The sequence below is a fragment of the Fundulus heteroclitus genome, unplaced genomic scaffold (assembly GCF_011125445.2).
Source record: "Fundulus heteroclitus isolate FHET01 unplaced genomic scaffold, MU-UCD_Fhet_4.1 scaffold_42, whole genome shotgun sequence".
Classification (NCBI taxonomy): domain Eukaryota; kingdom Metazoa; phylum Chordata; class Actinopteri; order Cyprinodontiformes; family Fundulidae; genus Fundulus; species Fundulus heteroclitus.
The window spans coordinates 883,529-903,134 of NW_023396835.1; the positions used below are offsets into that span (position 1 = coordinate 883,529).

The 19,606-nt window shown below is 42.4% G+C and overlaps 3 protein-coding genes across 3 annotated transcripts in view; 1 reads left to right on the top strand and 2 right to left on the bottom strand.

Moving 5' to 3' along the window:
• Nucleotides 1-360: 360 nt before the first annotated feature.
• On the bottom strand, nt 361-3,496 carry LOC105917738 (zinc finger protein 324B). The gene is made up of 4 exons (XM_036131360.1): nt 3,048-3,496; nt 2,001-2,101; nt 1,849-1,930; nt 361-1,777 (listed from the first exon to the last, which is right to left on the bottom strand). Exons 1-4 carry the CDS (start codon nt 3,487-3,489, stop codon nt 990-992), a joined length of 1,413 nt encoding a protein of 470 aa, XP_035987253.1. The 5' UTR covers nt 3,490-3,496; the 3' UTR covers nt 361-989.
• A 2,893-nt stretch (nt 3,497-6,389) lies between these two features.
• lrrc6 (leucine rich repeat containing 6) overlaps nt 6,390-19,606 on the top strand; it is a 58,124-nt gene continuing 44,907 nt past the window's right edge. The window contains exon 1 of the mRNA XM_021310657.2: nt 6,390-6,462. Coding sequence (XP_021166332.2) covers nt 6,405-6,462 — 58 coding nt within the window. The 5' untranslated portion in view covers nt 6,390-6,404. The remainder of the gene's footprint in view (nt 6,463-19,606) is intronic.
• LOC105917746 (putative zinc finger and SCAN domain-containing protein 5D) lies at nt 9,764-19,275 on the bottom strand. Its single transcript, XM_012852636.3, has 3 exons — nt 18,721-19,275; nt 15,754-15,814; nt 9,764-12,161 (listed from the first exon to the last, which is right to left on the bottom strand). The coding sequence occupies exons 1-3, from the start codon at nt 19,078-19,080 to the stop codon at nt 11,260-11,262; spliced, it is 1,323 nt and encodes a 440-aa protein (XP_012708090.2). The 5' UTR covers nt 19,081-19,275; the 3' UTR covers nt 9,764-11,259.

The following is a 19,606-nucleotide window of genomic DNA, read 5'->3' on the forward strand; positions in this document are numbered from 1 at the left end:
TCTCCTTTTTTTCCTCTTCTACCTCTATGTCCTGGTGAAGATTCTCAGTCATCCAGGTCATGGTCATTCCAAAAAAAAGCAAAAAACAAAGCAACTGGACTTGTTTTGTTTGGGCAGTAGTATAAAGCTTGTTACTCCACATTACTCCAGACTTTTTGAATTGAGAAAGCTTCGTGGAGAGGAAGCGAAACGTCTTCAACTACGGAAAACAAGTCCAGTTGCTTTGTTTTTTTTTACTTTTTTTGGAAATACCTTCTATGTCCATTAAATATGAAATAGTCCCTAGCTTAATAGCTTAAAATGCAATAAAGCTTCCTGCATATATAAAATCAAGTGGAGCAACTATGGTGAAAGCAGTGAGGCTCCGCTTCTTTTTGTCATTAAAACAATTTTAATGCTACAATGCCAAAGAGGAGACAAAAAAAAGAAAAAATAAACAGGGTGTGATTAAAATGGACCAGGGCTTATTGATAGATGGGGGCGGGGCTTACATTCAGATTGGAGGTGGGGCCTACAGACGGACGGGGCGGGACTTACAGATAAAATGTGGGCGGAGCTTACATATAGATGTGGGCAGGGCTTACATACAAACGTGGGCGGGGCTTATAGAACACTAGGGGCGGGGCTTACAGACACATGTGAGCGGGGCTTACATACAAACGTGGGCGGAGCTTATATAACACTGGGGGCGGGGCTTACATAAAGATGGGGGCGGGGCTTCCAGACAGATGGGCCAGCCAACCCGCTCCCCTGAGTTCAGCCCCTTCCAGATCATTCTTTGATTCTGTGAGCGGGCTTTGGGTCTGGGTTCTTCCTGCTCTGAGGCCCGGAGAACCGCTGCTCAGACCCACTAGTCCACAGGCGGTACCACAGAGAACCGAGGACTGCTTTGAAACTTCAACCGGCTCAGGGATGCAGCGTCTGGTGAAGGTCGGGTACTAAGTTCTCGTCTGATGCGCTGCGTCTGGGCCGGCTCTGGGTAGACGTCGTCACGGCGACGCTGCGGCCAATCGTTTCTCTCCGGCGTGCGTGGCGACGTGTCTCCTCAGGTGTCCGCCGGACGTGAAGGTCTTCCCGCAGGAGGAGCACCTGAACTGCCTGCAGTCGGTGTGCACGCTCATGTGGACCTTCAGCGAGCCGGACTGGGCGAAGCGCTTCCCGCAGTGAACGCAGCCGTAGCGCTTCTCGCCGGTGTGGACGCTCTGGTGCCGCTTCAGGTTGCTGGAGTCGGAGAAGCGTTTCCCGCAGAGGGCGCAGACGTAGGGCTTCTCGCCCGTGTGGACCCTCAGGTGGGTGGTCAGGTTCTTCAGGCAGGCCAGCGTCTTCCCGCAGAAGCTACACACGAACGTCCGCCCTCTGGGGTCGTCGTCGCCGCCGCCGACCCGGCTCTGGCGCTGCCACTCGTCCCTCCTGATGATGCCCTGCGCTCCCGCGGCCTGACTCTGTGGCGCCCCCTGCTGCCGCCGCTGGTCCGCCTCGCTGTGGCCGAAACCAGAACCGCTCCCCGGATCGGCACAGACATTCCTGCTGGGCACCAAACCGGAGGAGCTGCCGGGTTCTGCTGCCGCTGCCGGGTTGCGGGTCGCGTGCTGCAGCATCAGGGGGTCGTAGCTGCCGCTCTCTGGCCCCTGATTGGCGCTCAGGGCTCGCTGGCCGGAGCCGGAGCTCGTCCATGAGACGCAGCCGTCTTCTTCTCCTTTATCGGCCGCTTCCTGCTTGACGAGCGAGGACGGAGCTCCGGTCTCAGCGTGCTCCTCAGAAACGCCACAGAACCGGCCTGGAGAACAGAACCGGACGCTCGGTCAGGGTCCGCATGTCAGAGACAGGCAGAATGAGGCAAAGTCTCACCGTGTGGGTCAGACCAGGACTCGCCTTCTTCGTCCTCCACTTTGATGACCACCGTCATCGCCGTCGTCTCCGCTGCAGCCGCCTGAAAACACAACGCGGGGTTAAAAAGCGCCGAGCAGCAGCGAACAGAACCGACCTGAGCTGCGTCTCACCGCCTGAGCTGCGGCTTCCTGTCCGGATTCTGGCGCTGGACGGGTCTCTCTGCACAGAGACGCCTGCTGGGGGGGCGACAGGGGCAGCTCTGCTCCAACCGCTGTGAAGACAGGAAGAGATCCGGTTTACGCCGGTCTGCAGCTCTCACACCCAGAGGCTCGGGTCTGGACTTTGACTAGGCCAGTGCGCTGTGACGTCGTTACGTTTGGCCGCCAGAAAACCCGACTGTCATCGTTATGAGAATTAAGATTTGGTGTCACCAATCTTAACAAGGTCGACATTAATCAAGTTTGGATTTCAGAACGTCTAACATGAATTAATTTGTTTATTTTCTAATAGGTTTTCCTTTGTGCTGGCAAGCTTTCAGACAGACTTCATGGTTCCAATTTTTAAAAATGATAATTCTGTCAGTAAATCTTCAGTAAATACAGATTTGGATAACATTCACTAAATTTAGTTTTCTTTGATTTTTTGAAGGCTCGAATTTAATACATTTGATTTTCTGATACTTTATGCATTTTAAATTCATATCTATTTATTGTACTACAGGTAACATCTGAACTATTTTTTTACATTTTTGCTCAGTTTTCAAAGGCTTACAGCTCATCTTAGAATAAACGTGTTTCTGATAGAACTTCCAAATGTAACAGTTTTGGCAGAACTTTTAGAAAAAAAAGTGAAATTCAAATAATCTTTCAGGTAATTAGAATTTCAGGTAATTAGAATTTTTATTGTTTGCTAAATGTTGCCATTCTGCTTTTCTAAAACTACTTTAGCCATTTAAAATTATGAAATCTGAACAAATTTACTGCACAGAAACATAAAAACACTGATTTTCTTCAGGTTTGCAGAATAGAGGTTGTTAAATTATAATAATAATAATAATAATAATAATAATAATAATAATAATAATAATTGTGTATTATAAATGTTAAAGCTCAGCGTCTTATTTTGACGTAAACATGAGTTTTGGAGGAGCTGAATCTGGATCCTTTTCACAGCTTTTAGGTCGCAGACCCAGACCGAACCGAACCGAACCGGGTTACCTGTGCGCGCCTCGGTCCTCCGCGGCTCGTGGACGCGCGGTCGGCCGCTCGCGAAGAGCAGCGCGGCGCCGCTGCCGCTAGCGGCGGCTCTGAGCGCGGCGGAGCGCGCCGCCCGGAGCTCCAGGAGCCGCAGCTTCCTCCGCAGGACCTCGTTCTCTTTGCGGCCGCGGGAGATCTCCAGCTGCAGCACGGCGTAGCCGCTGTCCACCAGCTCGCAGATCTCCGCCACCGCCGTGTTGGCCAGGACCTCCATGATGGAGGCGAGCTGAGCGTGAAAGGTGGAGGCCGGAGACATTTCCCCCGCTGGTCCAACCGAGGCAGCGCGACCGGGACCGCAGAAAGCGAGCTGGAACCAAAAGAACCGCAGGAGAACCGCAGGAGAACCTCCGCTGACCCGATGGCCGCACAACAACCAGGAACCAAAAGGATGCGCGGTGCGCATGCGTGAAGTCACGTGTTCAAATTAATTCCAGGGACACCAAACCTGGATTTACGATAAATGCCGACGCCCACGCTAATTTTACTTAGAAAGTTATTCAAAATAAAACGATAAAATCTCAAGGAAACATCTATTTTTAGAAATGTTTGTATTATTTGCTTTTTTTTAAATAAGTGATAAAAAACAGGTTAAAAGATTGTTTTATATGTTAGACCAGCGGTGTCCAAAGTGTGCCCACACCATACCAGGATGGTAAGTCACCCTGCACACCAGTGCAGGGTGACTTGCGGCTGTTTCTTTCTGCTGTACATCCCGCATCGAACAGCTTTGCACATCTAAGTCACGTCCTCATTGTTCGCATTGAGAATGCTTGAGAACATTGTTGTTAAAATAGCAACAGGTTTAAATTGTGTATAATTAGCCTAAAAAGTAAATCAGAATATGGAATTTGAATATGTTAAAAGCAGGCCCTCTGTTCGTGATGTTTCAGTAGAAGTAGCCTCCAAGATGGAAATATTTGGATGGATATTTTGTGAACAGGCATTCTATATGAATGTACTTTGTTAAAAGACATACAATAAAAAAACATGTATTGGGATATCAGTTGTTTTTGAAACACAGCATTCCGGGAACACAAAAGAAAAATGTATTTACTGTAGGGACCATGTGTGCGGTAGGTTTGTGGTTGGGGGGGGGGGGGGGGGTCTTGTTTACCTTTACCTATTCCAAGGGGAGGCTCACATTCAATGAATTTGAAAACCCTGTTCTATGTTAGATGGTAATAGCGGATGATCTGTCTCCCCTGATGATGTCACAGCTAATAGAACGCCAGACTAGGTGTACCTTCTATGAAGAGAGAAATGACAGAGAATAAAAAGTTAAAAGCTGAAATTAAAACAAAAAATGCAAAATGGAGAGCAGTAGGAGAACTCAGCAGAGTGAGAGAAATAGACCCTGATGTACTCCAGCAGCCTAAGCCTATAGCAGCATAACTATAGAGGTAGCTCAGGGTAACATGAGCCACTCTGACTAGAAGCTTTGTCACAAAGGAAAGTTTTAAGATTAGTCTTAAAAGTAGACGGGGTGTCTGCCTCACGGACCAAAACTGGGAGTTGGTTCCATAGGAGAGGAGCCTGATAGCTAATGGATCTGCCTCCCATTCTACTTTTATCAATATTCTGGACGTTAAAAAAGGAAACCCTGGAAACCTGTTTGATATGGATTTAGGTGACATGTCCAGGTCAAAACTAACACCAAGATTTTTTACTTTATTACCAGAGGCCAAGTTAATGCCATCCAGATTAAAATGAGATATGTATTATAGTAATGCTCCAACGAAAACCTATTTAGTACCTTCAGAGATCCTGGAGAACTGTTCATCAGAGCCACTTGGAAAGATTAAAGGAATCTCTGACTGCTTGTGAAAGATCATTGGAGGTAGTCTAAATAATTTCCTTCGTATCTGCAGGTTTGGTTTATCCTCGGCACCAGACCGGTTCTGAATTTTAACTCTGTCTCTTAGGTTGGGTCCGGTAAACGTTCTGAATCATGGAAATATCCCACCAAGAAAGTCTGGAATTCTTCAGGCACGCTTAACAGTAACTGTGAAAGGATTTCATGTTTAAGACAAGCAAGTCATTTATGTTCTACATCACATTAAGTGACCCAATTAAATAATTTATTTTAAATATATTTATTTTGAGAAGTGTTTGTATTTGAGGAGTTTTTCACCGTCCTCTGCTTACCTGTGATGTTTGGAAACATGACCAGACTCTGATGTTCACATCCACCCTCCACTTTTTGACTGTAAACTCCTGATATCACTCAGCACTTGTTATCTCACAACATTACAAGGCCTCATTCATCTGGAAACAGATCAAACCAAATCAGCAGAGCAATGACTCCATGAGAGGAAAACGACATTTTAGAGCCGCCTGGTTAGAGTCCAGAACCAAACCTGGGAGATTTTCAGAACTTTGACCAGGTCCAATGGGTCAGTATCGCTATAGATGCTACATGCTGATAAACGGCTGCTAAAGAAACACCAAACCCACGATGTAACATGGCGGTGGCGGCGTCATGCTGTGGGCTTCATTTTCTTTTAGAGGAGCTCTTTTTCTGTCGTTCGCTTCCTAGAAGACCAAAGGGAAAGAAACTGAAAAAAGTCAAATCAATTGTCGGGGTTTGCACACTTTGACCACACTCAGTTTAATCAACTTAAATCTTTCACATCCCACCCTTCCCCCGTCACTACTGGTGTCCCTCAAGGCTTAGTTTTAAGCCCCCCCATGTTAAGGGGGGGCTTAAAACTTTTAAAATGTCAAATGCCATATACTTTTATGTTATGTTCTAAAACTATCAAGTAATGAGAAAGTCATGTGCTGAAATATTTTGCATTTTATTTATTTAAATATATATAACATTTATAAATATATTAATAACAATATACAAAAACATATATTTACATATATGTATACATATATACATGTACTAATATTTATATATACATATATGTATATTTAATATGAATAACATGTAAAATATTTCAGCACCTAATTTCCTAGTAGTTGATAGTGTTAGTACATCCACTGACTGTAGAATTACCTGTGAAACATTTTCACTCAGCCAGAAAACTGCTTGTTGTTGCAAACAAATCCTATGGGGTTCTGTGTGAGTAGGGAGGAGCAAGATGGCGGCCAGTGACTTCAGTTTTTCGGCAAAATCAGCACTCCAGTGTTTATTATAGCTCAGTGAAATTTCCATGGCAAATTTAAGCCGCTGTATTTAATTCACTGGGAATTTAGTTTGTCCCACATGCTGTGAACGCATCACTCGCCCCGCCTCTCAGAAAGCGCTCTGGCGCGCGCCCACAACAACGAGCAGGTGCGCTTACCTGCGTTGACGAGACAGCGAGAACTATGGCGACAGCGTTTCAGGCAGTTTGGATTTCACAAGAAGGAGGTCGAACAAAATGCGGTAATTTGCAAAACATATTGCCACGAAAGGTAGCAGTGGCACAAATTTGTTCCACCACCTAAAAGTGCAAAATGAGGACTCTTGTAAACTCCGCGTGTTAACCCCACACACACCGAAGGAAACTTTAATTAAACCAGCCGTAAAACAGTTTAAACTGGCCTCTTCTTTTGCTAAAACCCATATGACAGAAAAAAAAAAAAAGTTTATTTAAAGTTTCCCAGCACCTAAAGAGCAACGGAAATATTTTTGATAAGCTCTGAATATGTAGCTGCGACTGGTCGGTTGATTTTATAGTCACAATACAAGCTTTTGTTTTTGGGATTGTCACATTTACAATTTTTTTTATGTCTTAAGCACAAAAGAGCACCTTTTATTTCAGGTTTATTTTGTGTCAGGTTTTTCCTTGGTGTTCCTTTTGGCAGCTGGGATGTTTTAAGGTCCAGTGTTGATCACGAAAGAGCTTTAATGTGACAATATTGTAATTCGTGAAAAGCTTCTATGTGCAGCTGTGGTTAAAATAAAGTACAACTAAAAATAAAACATTTTAAATGATTTTTTATTTTGCAATCAATTTTTCAAACAAAAGAAATTGATACGTTAATATGAGCTATACCAATGCAACTTTAGGCACTATGTGGCTAAAAACATTTGTTATTCTCACTTCTTCATAAATACACTGTTCTTGTCCCTCTTCATAACTGTTTGTTTATATTTTTATATTCCCTGTATTTGTATTTTTTTATTCTCTGTAAGGTGACCTTGAGTGTCATGAAAGGCACTGTTAAATAAAATGTAATATTATTATTACTTCTGCTACTTCAAGTATATATTCCACTTAAATTGTAAAGATTACACATCAGCATCTAAATTTACACACAAAAAACAAACAATAAAAACACAGGACACAGCATGTATCAAATATTATTTTAGTATTTTAGCACCAAAACATTGAAAACAGAACAGGGTTGTTATTGGAGGGCGCCTCTGGTGGTCAGGAGTGGAATAGCATGCTGCTGGGGCTCAGTTTCCTGAGCATCTCGTTCCCACCAGAGGGAGGATGAACAACCATCTCTGTGACACTTCTGCAGCTACAGAATAAAGAAGGCGATAAAAGCAAAAGTTACAGATGCAGCTGCTCTTCAAGTCCGGGCTTAAATACCTCCAGCGTCGGTCAAATACTTAAAGGAGCAATAAGTAAGACATTTACCGTAAAATCAACCTAAATCATTCTCATTTCTCACCCAGTATGTTAGTAACATCCCCTTTAAACAATCTTTCCTCTCCCTCCATCAACAATGTCTTCGTCACGTTTTTCTCCTTTCAAACCTAGACGTACGGTCAAAGTGTTTACTTCCTGGTTCCTGAGCCAATCAGACAAGAGTTCCCAAAACAGAGCGCAGCATTTGGTGTTTTATCTTTGCAAAAGACATGGGGTCCGTTCTTCGTACGTCGCTAACTCAGTTAGCAGGATTTCATTGTTGACGATTTGGCATGATCTTGGATCGTTTGGTTCTTCGAAAGACTTCCTGCACTTGTTGTCATAGCAACAAGTGCGCCAGCTTGAGCCTGCTCCAGAGCAGGCTTATTTCATGTAAACAAGATTAGATCATGGCTGTATAAGCGGAGGAGATAGGGAAGTCTGCCGTAGCCATGTCCATTTTTACGACTGCAACATGTTGCGGAAGGTGCAAGAATAATTTGCAGTTTTTTTTCTCTCGAATTAATCGCGTATTGCGCAATAGACAGGATCCTTTAGAGCAGCGCGACAGTGTAGAGATTTTTCTTGGTGGCTGTTATAAACAGACAAACACATCATTTAACAGTGGCTTTTAAAGAAGAAAAAGTGGTGTTGGAGCCATAAATCTAAAATATTTAAGTTATTTGTATGGTGGTTTGCTTTTTATTTTTATCCTATTCAGTAAGATTTGTTCGGGCCATTTTATTGTGAAGTTTAGTTTACTTTGAAAGGCTTGCTTCCTGTCGAGCCGTATATTGTATTAGAAAAAACTATGGTTGGATTATCTAGACACGGAGCAATACAGTTTTACCGTGTAAACTGTGGATGACTTGGAAAAGGAAGATTTTCATTTTTTATGGATAAAGATTTTTTTTTTTTGTTAAAATTCCCAGTTTGCACGTGTCCTTTACTTCCCGTCTCTAAGGAATGACACTGAAATTTGGATCTCTTGACATAACAAGTGCCTTTTTAAAATACAGTATAATAATTAAAGGCTACCATTTTGTAGAATATTCTTGTATTTCACTTTTACTTGTCCCCATGTTCTAGTGGGTCCCGTGGAGGCTCTGACATAAAAGAACAAAGTAAATATGAGATTATTAAAATGCAAAATAATGCATAATAATACTGTAGAAAGTGATAGAAACATCTACCATGGACAGTATTTACGCATTAATTTGTCTGCTGCTTTTTGCCAGCCCTCTCTCCTGGCTTTAACAGATTTTGAGGTGTTTTAATTAATGACTCAAATTCGGCATAACCTTCCATTAAAAGCTTTTGTTCTGCTGGGAGAAAAACTGTGGGCGTTCTTTGTTCATGCTGAACAGCCAATAGCAGCGCTGCTGATCATTGTTTCTACTATCGATATATTTCCCCTTTTAAACAAACGCATGAACGCGCAGTTGTCTCAGATAACTCAATCCAGTGATACTAATCGTAAACAACAGGTGTGTTTGAAGAACCCAATTAGCCGGATCAGAATTAGCCGGATGAAATCATCTTGGATGTCTCATTTGATCTTGGATGTTTTAAGCAACGTACGAAGAACGGACCCCTGGAAGCCAGTGAGAGAAGCGGACCAGAACCAGAACACATCATAGACCCGTCCTGTGAAAATAAACATTCAGTGGAGTTTCACAGCAGCAACTACCCACTGAGGAAATGGATATTTTTGTGGCAGGCCTTATGTGTGTTGTTGTTGTTCCGATTTGCAACACTAGGTGTCAGTATTACTTATTGCATTTTGTTTATTTTGTCATTTTTTAGCGGGGAAAAACATGCAGGATTCCTTTTATGTCTGATTCTTATAACAAGTCACACGTCCCTCTTTTCCAGAAGTCAAAGTACTTTGTTTTGTTTCATTAAAAAATATAGTGAATTTAGATTTCTTACTTTTTTCCATTAATAAAAGTTTTTTTTTTTTGGCCCTTGAGTACGTTTACCTTGACAGTTGTAGCCCTCGTGGCAAAAAGTTTACTCACTACTGTGTTAAATATTTAAATATATTTAACATTGTAGTGATATAAATAAATATATTTTTAAAGTCTTTTTTTTTAAAACAAATTTCATAATTTAATTTCATTATAATGAAAATCTAATTTAAAATTAAAATTCAAACATCATAGACCTGTCCTGGAAGTAAACTTTCACAGCTGCAACAGACGCTGAGGAAATGGATATTTTTATGGCAGGCCTTATGCGTGTGTTGTTGTTGTTCCGATTTGCAACACTAGGTGTCAGTATTACTTATTGCATTTTGTTTATTTTGTCATTTTTTAGGGGGGAAAAACATGCAGGATTCCTTTTATGTCTGAGTCTTATAACAAGTCACACGTCCGTCTTTTCCAGAAGTCAAAGTACTTTGTTTTGTTTCATTTAAAAATATAGTGAATTTAGATTTCTTGCTTTTTCCATTAATAAAAGTTTTTTTGGCCCTTGAGTACGTTTACCTTGACAGTTGTAGCCCTCGTGGCAAAAAGTTTACTCACTACTGTGTTAAATATTTAAATATATTTAACACAGTAGTGATATAAATAAATATATTTTTAAAGTCTTTTTTTAAAACATCTTTCATAATTTAATTTCATTATAATGAAAATCTAATTTAAAATTAAAATTCAAACATCATAGACCTGTCCTGGAAGTAAACTTTCACAGCTGCAACAGACGCTGAGGAAATGGATATTTTTATGGCAGGCCTTATGCGTGTGTTGTTGTTGTTCCGATTTGCAACACTAGGTGTCAGTATTACTTATTGCATTTTGTTTATTTTGTCATTTTTTAGGGGGGAAAAACATGCAGGATTCCTTTTATGTCTGAGTCTTATAACAAGTCACACGTCCGTCTTTTCCAGAAGTCAAAGTACTTTGTTTTGTTTCATTTAAAAATATAGTGAATTTAGATTTCTTGCTTTTTCCATTAATAAAAGTTTTTTTGGCCCTTGAGTACGTTTACCTTGACAGTTGTAGCCCTCGTGGCAAAAAGTTTACTCACTACTGTGTTAAATATTTAAATATATTTAACACAGTAGTGATATAAATAAATATATTTTTAAAGTCTTTTTTTAAAACATCTTTCATAATTTAATTTCATTATAATGAAAATCTAATTTAAAATTAAAATTCAAACATCATAGACCTGTCCTGGAAGTAAACTTTCACAGCAGCAACAGACCGCTGAGGAAATGGATATTTTTATGGCAGGCCTTATGCGTGTGTTGTTGTTGTTGTTCCGATTTGCAACACTAGGTGTCAGTATTACTTATTGCTCCTTTACACCTCGGCTAGGTTCAAGAATTTAAAAGCCATCAGTAGTTTTTTCACCGTTTTTCAAGTGTTACAGCTCTAAGTCTGTCCATTTCCATCTGGATCAAATGGTTCAATCTGTGACAGGTTTTAAATTATTCATAAAACTGCTACAGAGCTTCACGAAGCCTGAAATCCGCATGTTTAACAGTCTGACTTTTGCGGAAAAACATGCAGAAAGCAAATCAACCGTCTAATCGTGTGCTGAGAAGCAGTAAAAGTGCTGCCGTGATTTGTGGAGGGAGCCGTCGGGGCTCAGTTGTTGGGGTGGCACTTCTTCATGTGCAGCTTGAGGCTGTACTTGACGATGAAGCTCCGGTAGCAGAGCGAGCAGCTGTACGGACGCTCGCCCGTGTGCACGTTCAGGTGCGACCTCAGGTGCGCCGACTGGGTGAACTTCTTGCCGCACTGGTCGCAGGCGAAGGGCCTTTCCCCTGTGTGGATGCGCGTGTGCACCTCCAGGTTCTGCGCCGTGGCGTACGTCTTGTTGCAGATGGAGCAGACGAAGCGCTTCCTCTGCGGGTCGTCGTCCGAGTCCCCGGCGGAGAGCTGCGACTGGCCCGGCGGCTCGCCGTACAGGCCGAAGCCCAGCGCGCCGCCGCCGCCGCTCTCGTACTCGAAGGCGGAGCCCCTGCTGTCCGCCGAGCCGGAGACGCCGACCATCTTCAGCCCGAAGGCGTCGCCGTCCATGTTCTCGTTCTCGCAGAACTGGGCGAAGCTGATGGAGGCTTTGGGCTGCTTGGTCCACGGCGGGTCCAGGTTCAGGTCCAGGTCGGCCCTGGTCGACGGCGGCTCCATCAGAGCGCTGCTGCTGAAGAACACCTGCCTGCCGGGGCCCGGGGGAACCAGGGAGCACTCCTGGACCAGGTGGACGTCCGGGTCCATCTGACCCGGGTAGGAACACACCGAGTCCGCCGCTTTCATCTGGACGTCCTCCAGGAGCTGAGCCGAGCAGCTCGGGTCGTCCAGACCGTAGACGGACCCGCTCTGCTGGGAGCCTGCGCCCGGTTTGGCTGTTTTCAGCGCCAGGTGCTCAGAGGACGCCGTCTCGGTGTCTTCGTAGACCCGACTGCGGCGCCGCCTCCTCCGGATGACGGGGGTGGAGGGAACTCCTTCGCCGATGGCGGCCGCTCCTCCGTCATGTTGCTTCCTTTCTCCTGAACAAAGACAAAAACAACCAGAACTTCACGGATCAGGCGGGAAGAATCTACAGCCTTGAGAAAAAGATTATACAAGACCATCCAGCCCAAAATTTATGGCCATTGAATTTTGTTTATTTTGTCATTTTTAAGCGGGAAAAAACATGCAGGATTCCTTTTATGTCTGAGTCTTATAACAAGTTACACGTCCCTCTTTAACAGAAGTCAAAGTACTTTGTTTCATTAAAAAAGATAGTGAATTTAGGTAAAACCATTTTACTTTCTTGTTTTTTTTTTTTCATTGATAAAAGTTTTTTTGGCCCTCAAGTACGTTTACCTTGTGGCCCCCGTGGCAAAAGTTTACACACCACTGTGTTAAATATTTAGAACGCCTAAGTACCAGTCTGGTTTGCTTTATTATATAAATTCATACGCTTTCATAATCAGGATGGCATTTTACATTATCAGTGAGAATGCTATACAGCATTCTCACTTAAGTTCCTTCAGGTCTTGATTATTATTCCGTACGTTTTTCGGCATCTAACTACTCCTGCATACTTCAACCGATTTTAAACAATTTTCGTATCAAAACGTTCAGCTCATTCACGACATTACTGCTATGTGTTTTTGTAATTATAACTTTTATAATATTTTAAATATTTAACTTTTTGTGCGTTTTTTGCTCTCATTGAAATTGAATGGAGAATCCTTCAAATTCTTCAAATATTTCAGCTTTTTGACAGCTTACTGCTTCAGCTTAGTTTCAGCTAGAAATGCCATTCAACTTTTAAAATGTAGTGATATCTTTTGGCTATTATGGTATGTTTCAGCTTTTTCATATCTTTCACCATTTTCGTATAGTACGTCTTTAAAATAATTTTGGCTTTTCAAGAAATTCAGCAAATAACATGCGTTGCTATGGTCGTCAAGGAGGCTCTTTTAGAGTGCGCACTCTAGAAATTCAACAAATTCTTCTCCGAACGTCTTCTCACTTGCTAAATTTTCACCCTATCCACATAAATTATACATCAAAACGTAGGAATTTTTGTCTGGATTCGGAAAATGTAACCATCATTGGTGTGGGATTTATAGATTTTTCGCAAATCACCTCAGAGCGACACTAACCCAAAACCTTCCCCATTCATTCCCTATGGAGCGGTTTTCAAAAATGACACCTGAAAATCCAAAACATCACATGTTTTCGCATCGTCGCTACTCCTAAACCGTTTCATGTACAGGCATGAGACTTTCACACATGAATGTCCAGACCCTTCTGGCGCTCACAAAAAAGGAATTTTGTGGATAAATGTTACGGTTTTGCCACAGGAACAATTTGTCCGGTAGTAGCGGATGTGCAAAATCCTTAAAACGCTTTGGAGCTTCATTCTTCCACATCATCCACTTTTTTACATTGTTGCTGTGCCTACACCGATTTTTGTACAAACATAAAAATGAGCTCCACAGTCCTCAAAAGCCTGCTGATACTCACGGTGAAAGAATTATTTTGATATCTCTTGTACTTTTTCAGCTACAGCGATTTGTTCGGGACCGTTTTCAGAGGATTTCTGAAATTCCATAAAAATCCCCTTTATATCATAATTTTTTACGCCTAAATTAAAATATTTCTAGCAAAAACCAATAGTTTGTCTTGTTCTCCTATCTGTTAAGAAATAAACGCAGAAAAAATTACGTCTCTACCATTTACGGATCAGGAGATATGGAGCGTTGTTTGAGGCAAAGTATTCAATTCTATTTCAATGAGGCAGAGTCTGAGCAAAGTCTCTGCACTTCCGTAGACAGGCCCGCTGCAGGTGTGAGTGAGTTTCCATGACGACGGAACTGAGGGCCAGCGGGAGACGCTCCATTCGGATAGAATGGCAACTTTCAACATCCCCTGCAGTGGCTGTGATTAATGTAGGAACCTGAAATTCGCATAGTCACTTCCTCTTAACATTTTAAAATTTTCAAGTGATTATCAGCCATGTGTCACTTTTCTGACCCATTTTGGATTTCACATGCTTTCCTATTGGGCCTTTGCTTCCAACAGGACCAGGCATGATGCCCAGACACGACCCGATTGGCCAATACAGCACTACTCACCATTTTGATCAAATGTTGAGTTCTGGGCCCAGATGTGGTGAGGCTGAGTTGCTAAAGGAGGCCGATCTGACACATGGCCTTTGGTGAGCTTTGGTGACATTAAGTATTGGCACCCCTTTTTGAGGCACTTCCCAGTACAGGATTTGGACCAAACTGACAGAGTACAATCACCCGGTGATACTGAACACAACCTTGTTAGCGGCTAACGGTTAGCATGTTGCTAACCGGAAGTAGCTCTAGGAAGGTCTCACCAACTTCTGCTTCAGAGTCTGTACTTCCTTTAGAGAGAAAGATCCACAAGAAATTTGGCCTACGTCAAATTTTTCACATTTCTTCAAATTTTTCAAATTCCTTCAAATTTCTCAAATTCCTTCAAATTTGACAAATTTTTCATATTCTTCAAATTTGACAAATTTTTCATATTCTTCAAATTTGACAAATTTTTCATATTCTTCAAATTTGACAAATTTCTTCAAATTTTTCAAATTTCTTCACATTTTTAAAATTTTTCAAATTTCTTCAAATTTTTCAAATAATTCAAATTTCTTCAAATTCTTCAATTTTCTTAAAATTTTTCAATTTTTTCAAATTCCTTCAAATTTTTCAAATTCCTTAAAATGTTTCACATTTTTTCAATTTTTTCAAATTCTTCAAATCTGATTTCAATGTTTTCTGCATCTTCTGCTCAATCATTCTGCAGATTAGCATTCTCACTCGCTGTTACGCAGGAACAGCTTTTTCTAGTTTAAATTTTTATCCAAGTCTTTATTCTTAAAATATCTTTGATAGTTTCATAATTTTATTTCATTATGATAAAAATTAAATGTAAATTTAAAATAAAAATTCAATTCAGTTTATTTATACAGTGCCAATTAACAACACACGTCATCTCAAGGCTCTTTCCAAAGTCAGACTCCATCAGATCCTCCAGATTGGTCAGAAAGTTTCCTCTCTAAGGAAACCCAGCAGGTTGCATCAAGTCTCTCCAAGCAGCATTCACTCCTCCTGAAAGAGCGTAGAGCCACAGTGGACAGTCGTCTGCATTGTTGATGGCTTTGCAGCAATCCCTCATACTGAGCATGCATGAAGCGACAGTGGAGAGGAAAACTCCCCTTTAACAGGGAGGAGAACCTCCAGCAGAACCAGAACCAGGCTCAGTGTGAACGCTCATCTGCCTCCACCCACTGGGGCTTAGAGAAGACAGAGCAGAGACACAGAAAGAGACAAACAAGCACAGATAATTATGATTTAAAGTTTAAAGAAAGGCTGAGGTTAAACTAAGAGATAACTACTTTGAGCTCGCTGCCTCCGTCCTGACGGTCAAGCTCCGCCTCCCTTCCAGGACTGTTTTCTGTGCCAGATTTCCTGGTTCCTGCAGAGGGGACGCGTCTCTAATGGCTAACCAGTGTTCTGCTGTAAGTACCGCTCACAGCGGCCGGCGGCGGCTCAGAGTTAAATCAGTTACAGCTTTAAAAAAAAGACTTAAAAAAAACAGGATTTTCCAGCTCACCGTCCTCTATGATGTCGAAACCGTCCGAGTCTTCATCTTTAATCAGCACCACGTCTGGAACCTGAAGACAAAGTTCATCCGTTTACCCGACAGACACAAGAAAAGGCTTTTAGAGGAAATGCACATGCAGGACGTCAGTTTATAACCGGATTAAACATTCAGTTTCATCCGTTTTGGTTTCCCCAGATTAGGAGTTTATTAACTTCATCTCTCTGCCTGCAACATCGACACAGAGACAGGCGCCGGTTTCATCTCCGCACCGACACGTCTGCATGAGCAGATTCAGGGCGGAGATTAGAATAAAATGAATATTTGATGCAGAAACCCAACCGAGCCCCTCAAAGCCGTCTGAGGAGGCAGAGGTTCCTCCAGGAGCGGACAGCTGAACTGGTCTGCCGCCGTTCCTCTGAGCCAAACCTTCGTTAAGCTTCATTACACCTGCTGCCTTCAGCTCTGTGCAGCTGCAGACTTGCCGCCCACACGTGCTGCATTTGGTGCATTTGTGAGAAGAAAAGGTCAGATGTCCACTGCATGCGGCATGCAGTTGTTGTGTAATCTGCTTCCAGGCGGTGCTGACTGCTATAAACAGAAGCTGAGCTTCCTCAATGCTGGCAGAGGGAACGCCTGAGCACCAGAATAAACCGGTGCTCTCCAAGAAAACCACTTCACAGAGCTCAGAGCCAGAACGCTGACATGTTGGACCTGTAGGGCAGGAAAAACTTCTGATCCCTTTAGGACCTCTGGTCAGTTCCCAGAACACAGGAGGAGAAACTAAAGCCAGCAAACTGATCGGCTGAGAATTCAGCTCTGGAAATATTGACTAATGTTGATTAAAATTTGATGGATTACATATTTTATTCAGTGTATTGTTTAAAAAAAAATTCCCTGAGTGAGCAGTAGATGCTATTAACTAGGGCTGAACGATTTTGTAAAATAATCTAATTGCGATTTTTTTTTTTCTTAATATTGTGATTTAATGCAATTTTTTTTCCAGTGTAATTTATCATGTGTTTCAAAATATATACAAACAACAAATCAATTTGTTTCCTCACCATGTGGATTAGTTGCTAAAAGACCCACAGCATCTAAACTCAGAGCAGTAATGATTGCGTTCTGCCTACAATATATTTCAATCAAAATTGCAATTTTGACTTTTCTCCGCATTAACCACAAGCAACAAAAATGGCCTCTAAATAAAGATGTTTGTAAACAAGGACTATTTTAAATATGAACTTTTAATGTTTCTATTGATCAGAATATTATTCAAGAGAACAGCTTTTAATTGAATTAGACATCAATCCTTGTTGAACATAAAGTGCAAAGTGCAACCAACAAGCAAGTCTATGTATTAAACTCATTGACCAGTACTTAATGCTTTGCATGATTATAAAAACTCTTAAACAAGTAATAAAAAATTAGATTATCTCACTGCTGCAACTGTCTTCCCTACCATGTGGAGGCAAACCCACTTTAAACATTTTACCAACACCTAATGGACGCGTCTAATTCACTAATTGTTACATAGCCAAAAATTGCAGACCTCTGCGATTTGGAAATTGCGTTATTTTAAATCACGATTATATTGAAAATGCGATTAATTGTTCAGCCCTACTATTAACGCTTTATCTTCTATATTGAACATAAGCAGGCCGGCCAGGGATAAATGCAAATCTATGGGTGCCTAGCGCCCCCTGCTGGCCATAAATAAAAATATAACATTGATGATTTAACAGTAGTTTCTTAGTTTCTGCTGCTGTCTAAGTCGCTAAAAAAAATGAAACTAAAAAATTTACAAAACCCATAAAGTGTTTGAACTCACTCAAGCAGGAAATAAATGTCGCCTGTTTGATCACGTTTAGCCTGATCTCTTTTTAACCTGTTGGAAAAGGTTTAAAACCGTTTTAAATGATGAATATAATCCTAATTGTGTAAATTGGGCCTAAGGTGCTACTTTTATGTTACTGTGCATTTTTATTTTTACATTTTTATGTTACTGTACTGTACAATTCATGTGTTCTGTTGCCATCTAGTGGCGGAACAAGAAACCACGTTAAACATTGCAGTGTAACTGAAGTTAGCTATCTGACTTTTATTTATTACTATTTAACGTATTAAATGGGTCATCTTAGCATTGATCATAACATTTGGTCCCCCCAGGAGAAATTTGTCAGCAGCCGCCACTGAACTACAGCAGCAATTAATGAAACACCGTTTACTATCCAACTCCTAAACTCAGCACATGTTTATTTTAGGCTTATTTAAAGCATTTTTTTAAAACTAATAATCATGTAAAGGCCCATTCATACCCTACGTTTGGCCTACACGTCCGTATTTCTGTCCGTACGTTCTATCCGTTGACTCCTTCATACCTCCGTCCGTTGAGGTGCGCAATAACCAATATGTCCTCTAGGTGGCAGTGCTGGGCGCCAATGATTCGTCACTGATCAAACATGGCGATGGTCCAAGACGTGATTTTGTTGTATTTGCTCCGTAAGTAAACTTTTTGTTTGTCCCTGTGCCCCGGACACGACACATCATATATGTGTGTGGGTAGTTGCGGACAAGCTCCGCCATTGTTTAAAGCCCAGAATTCTAACCTTCTTCGTGATTTTTGTTGACATTTTGTACTACAAACTCAATAGCGCCCCCAACTTTTCCGGTAGTATTGATCCGTTTCGTCCGTAATCGTAAGCTCCCAATTTACGTGTCAAAATACGGACGAAATCGACGGTTAGAACGTATAAAAACACTCCACACGTCTTTTTACGTGAGGTATGAATGGGCCTTTATCGTAGCTGTTACATTTCTGGCTGAGTGGGGCCCAAACAAACTTCCCCCCCCCGGGCCTCGGACAGCTTTGAACCGGCCCTGGAAATCAGCTCCACCGAACACAACAAACCCACTAAATTAATTAATTAATGAGAAACGATCCCGTCCGGGTTCCTGTAGCGCTAATCGTGGCGGTACCTCCTCCACCTCCACCTCGGCGGCTCCTCCGTCGGCTCCAGCAGCGGCTTCCCCACGCTCTCTATCCCGCGGTGTTTCCGGCCGGACGGCGGCCCCCGTCGCCCCGGTTCCGCCCTCCGGGGCCGCCGCTCGGCTCTGCCCGCAGTCGCCGCCGCCGCCGCCCCGGACCACGATGGACTCGATGAGGTGCAGCTTCTTGCGCAGGTCCTGGTTCTCCTGGTGGCTGCGGCTGATCTCCAGCTGCAGCACCGAGTAGCCCTCCTCCACCAGCTCGCAGATCTCCACCAGCGCCGCCTTGGTCAGCGCCCCCAGGATGACGGACAGCTGCTCCTGGAGCGCCTTGCTGCTCAGAACCGACATCCCGAAGCTCCAGCAGAACCGTGACCGAACAGAACCAGCCGCCGACCGGACGGACGAACCCACGGCGAACGGAGAAGCCTCCGGAATAACGGAGAAGAGCCTCCGCCGAGAGTTTGGACTACAAAACAAGTGTGTGACTACATAAAGAAGACGTCTGTTGTTCCCCTTTTTTCCCCCCCAGTTGCGTCACTTCCGGATTAAGCTTCTATTTCAAAGTAAAAGCACTTGATCAAATTTAATGAATTACACTTCACAAAGCAGCATTAATAACGGAATTACTTATGAAATAAACTAAAATAATTAGGATATTATTAAAGTGTAAAAGTTAAGCAAGGAATAAACATTTAAAATTAAACTGCACAGAGTCAACACTTTGAAGAGGCACCTTTACATAAAATAACAGCTGGAAAATGTAGACTGGAAATATGTTTACCTGTTTTGCTTTATAATATATCCTGATGTCTTTTTGTGGAATATATTTCTGCTTTTATTTTTATTCTGTCCGTTTCACTCCTCCATAGAGCTC

Coding starts and splice junctions, on each gene's coding strand:
- LOC105917738 (XM_036131360.1), bottom strand. CDS start 3,489: ATGCGCACCGCGCATCCTTTTGGTTCCTGGTTGTTGTGCGGCCATCGG. Junction 1,931..2,000: donor AGGAAGCCGCAGCTCAGGCG/GTGAGACGCAGC, acceptor TTGTGTTTTCAG/GCGGCTGCAGCGGAGACGAC. Junction 1,778..1,848: donor GTCCTGGTCTGACCCACACG/GTGAGACTTTGC, acceptor TCTGTTCTCCAG/GCCGGTTCTGTGGCGTTTCT.
- LOC105917746 (XM_012852636.3), bottom strand. CDS start 19,080: ATGTCGGTTCTGAGCAGCAAGGCGCTCCAGGAGCAGCTGTCCGTCATC. Junction 15,815..18,720: donor CCGAGGTGGAGGTGGAGGAG/GTACCGCCACGA, acceptor CTTTGTCTTCAG/GTTCCAGACGTGGTGCTGAT. Junction 12,162..15,753: donor TTTCGACATCATAGAGGACG/GTGAGCTGGAAA, acceptor GTCTTTGTTCAG/GAGAAAGGAAGCAACATGAC.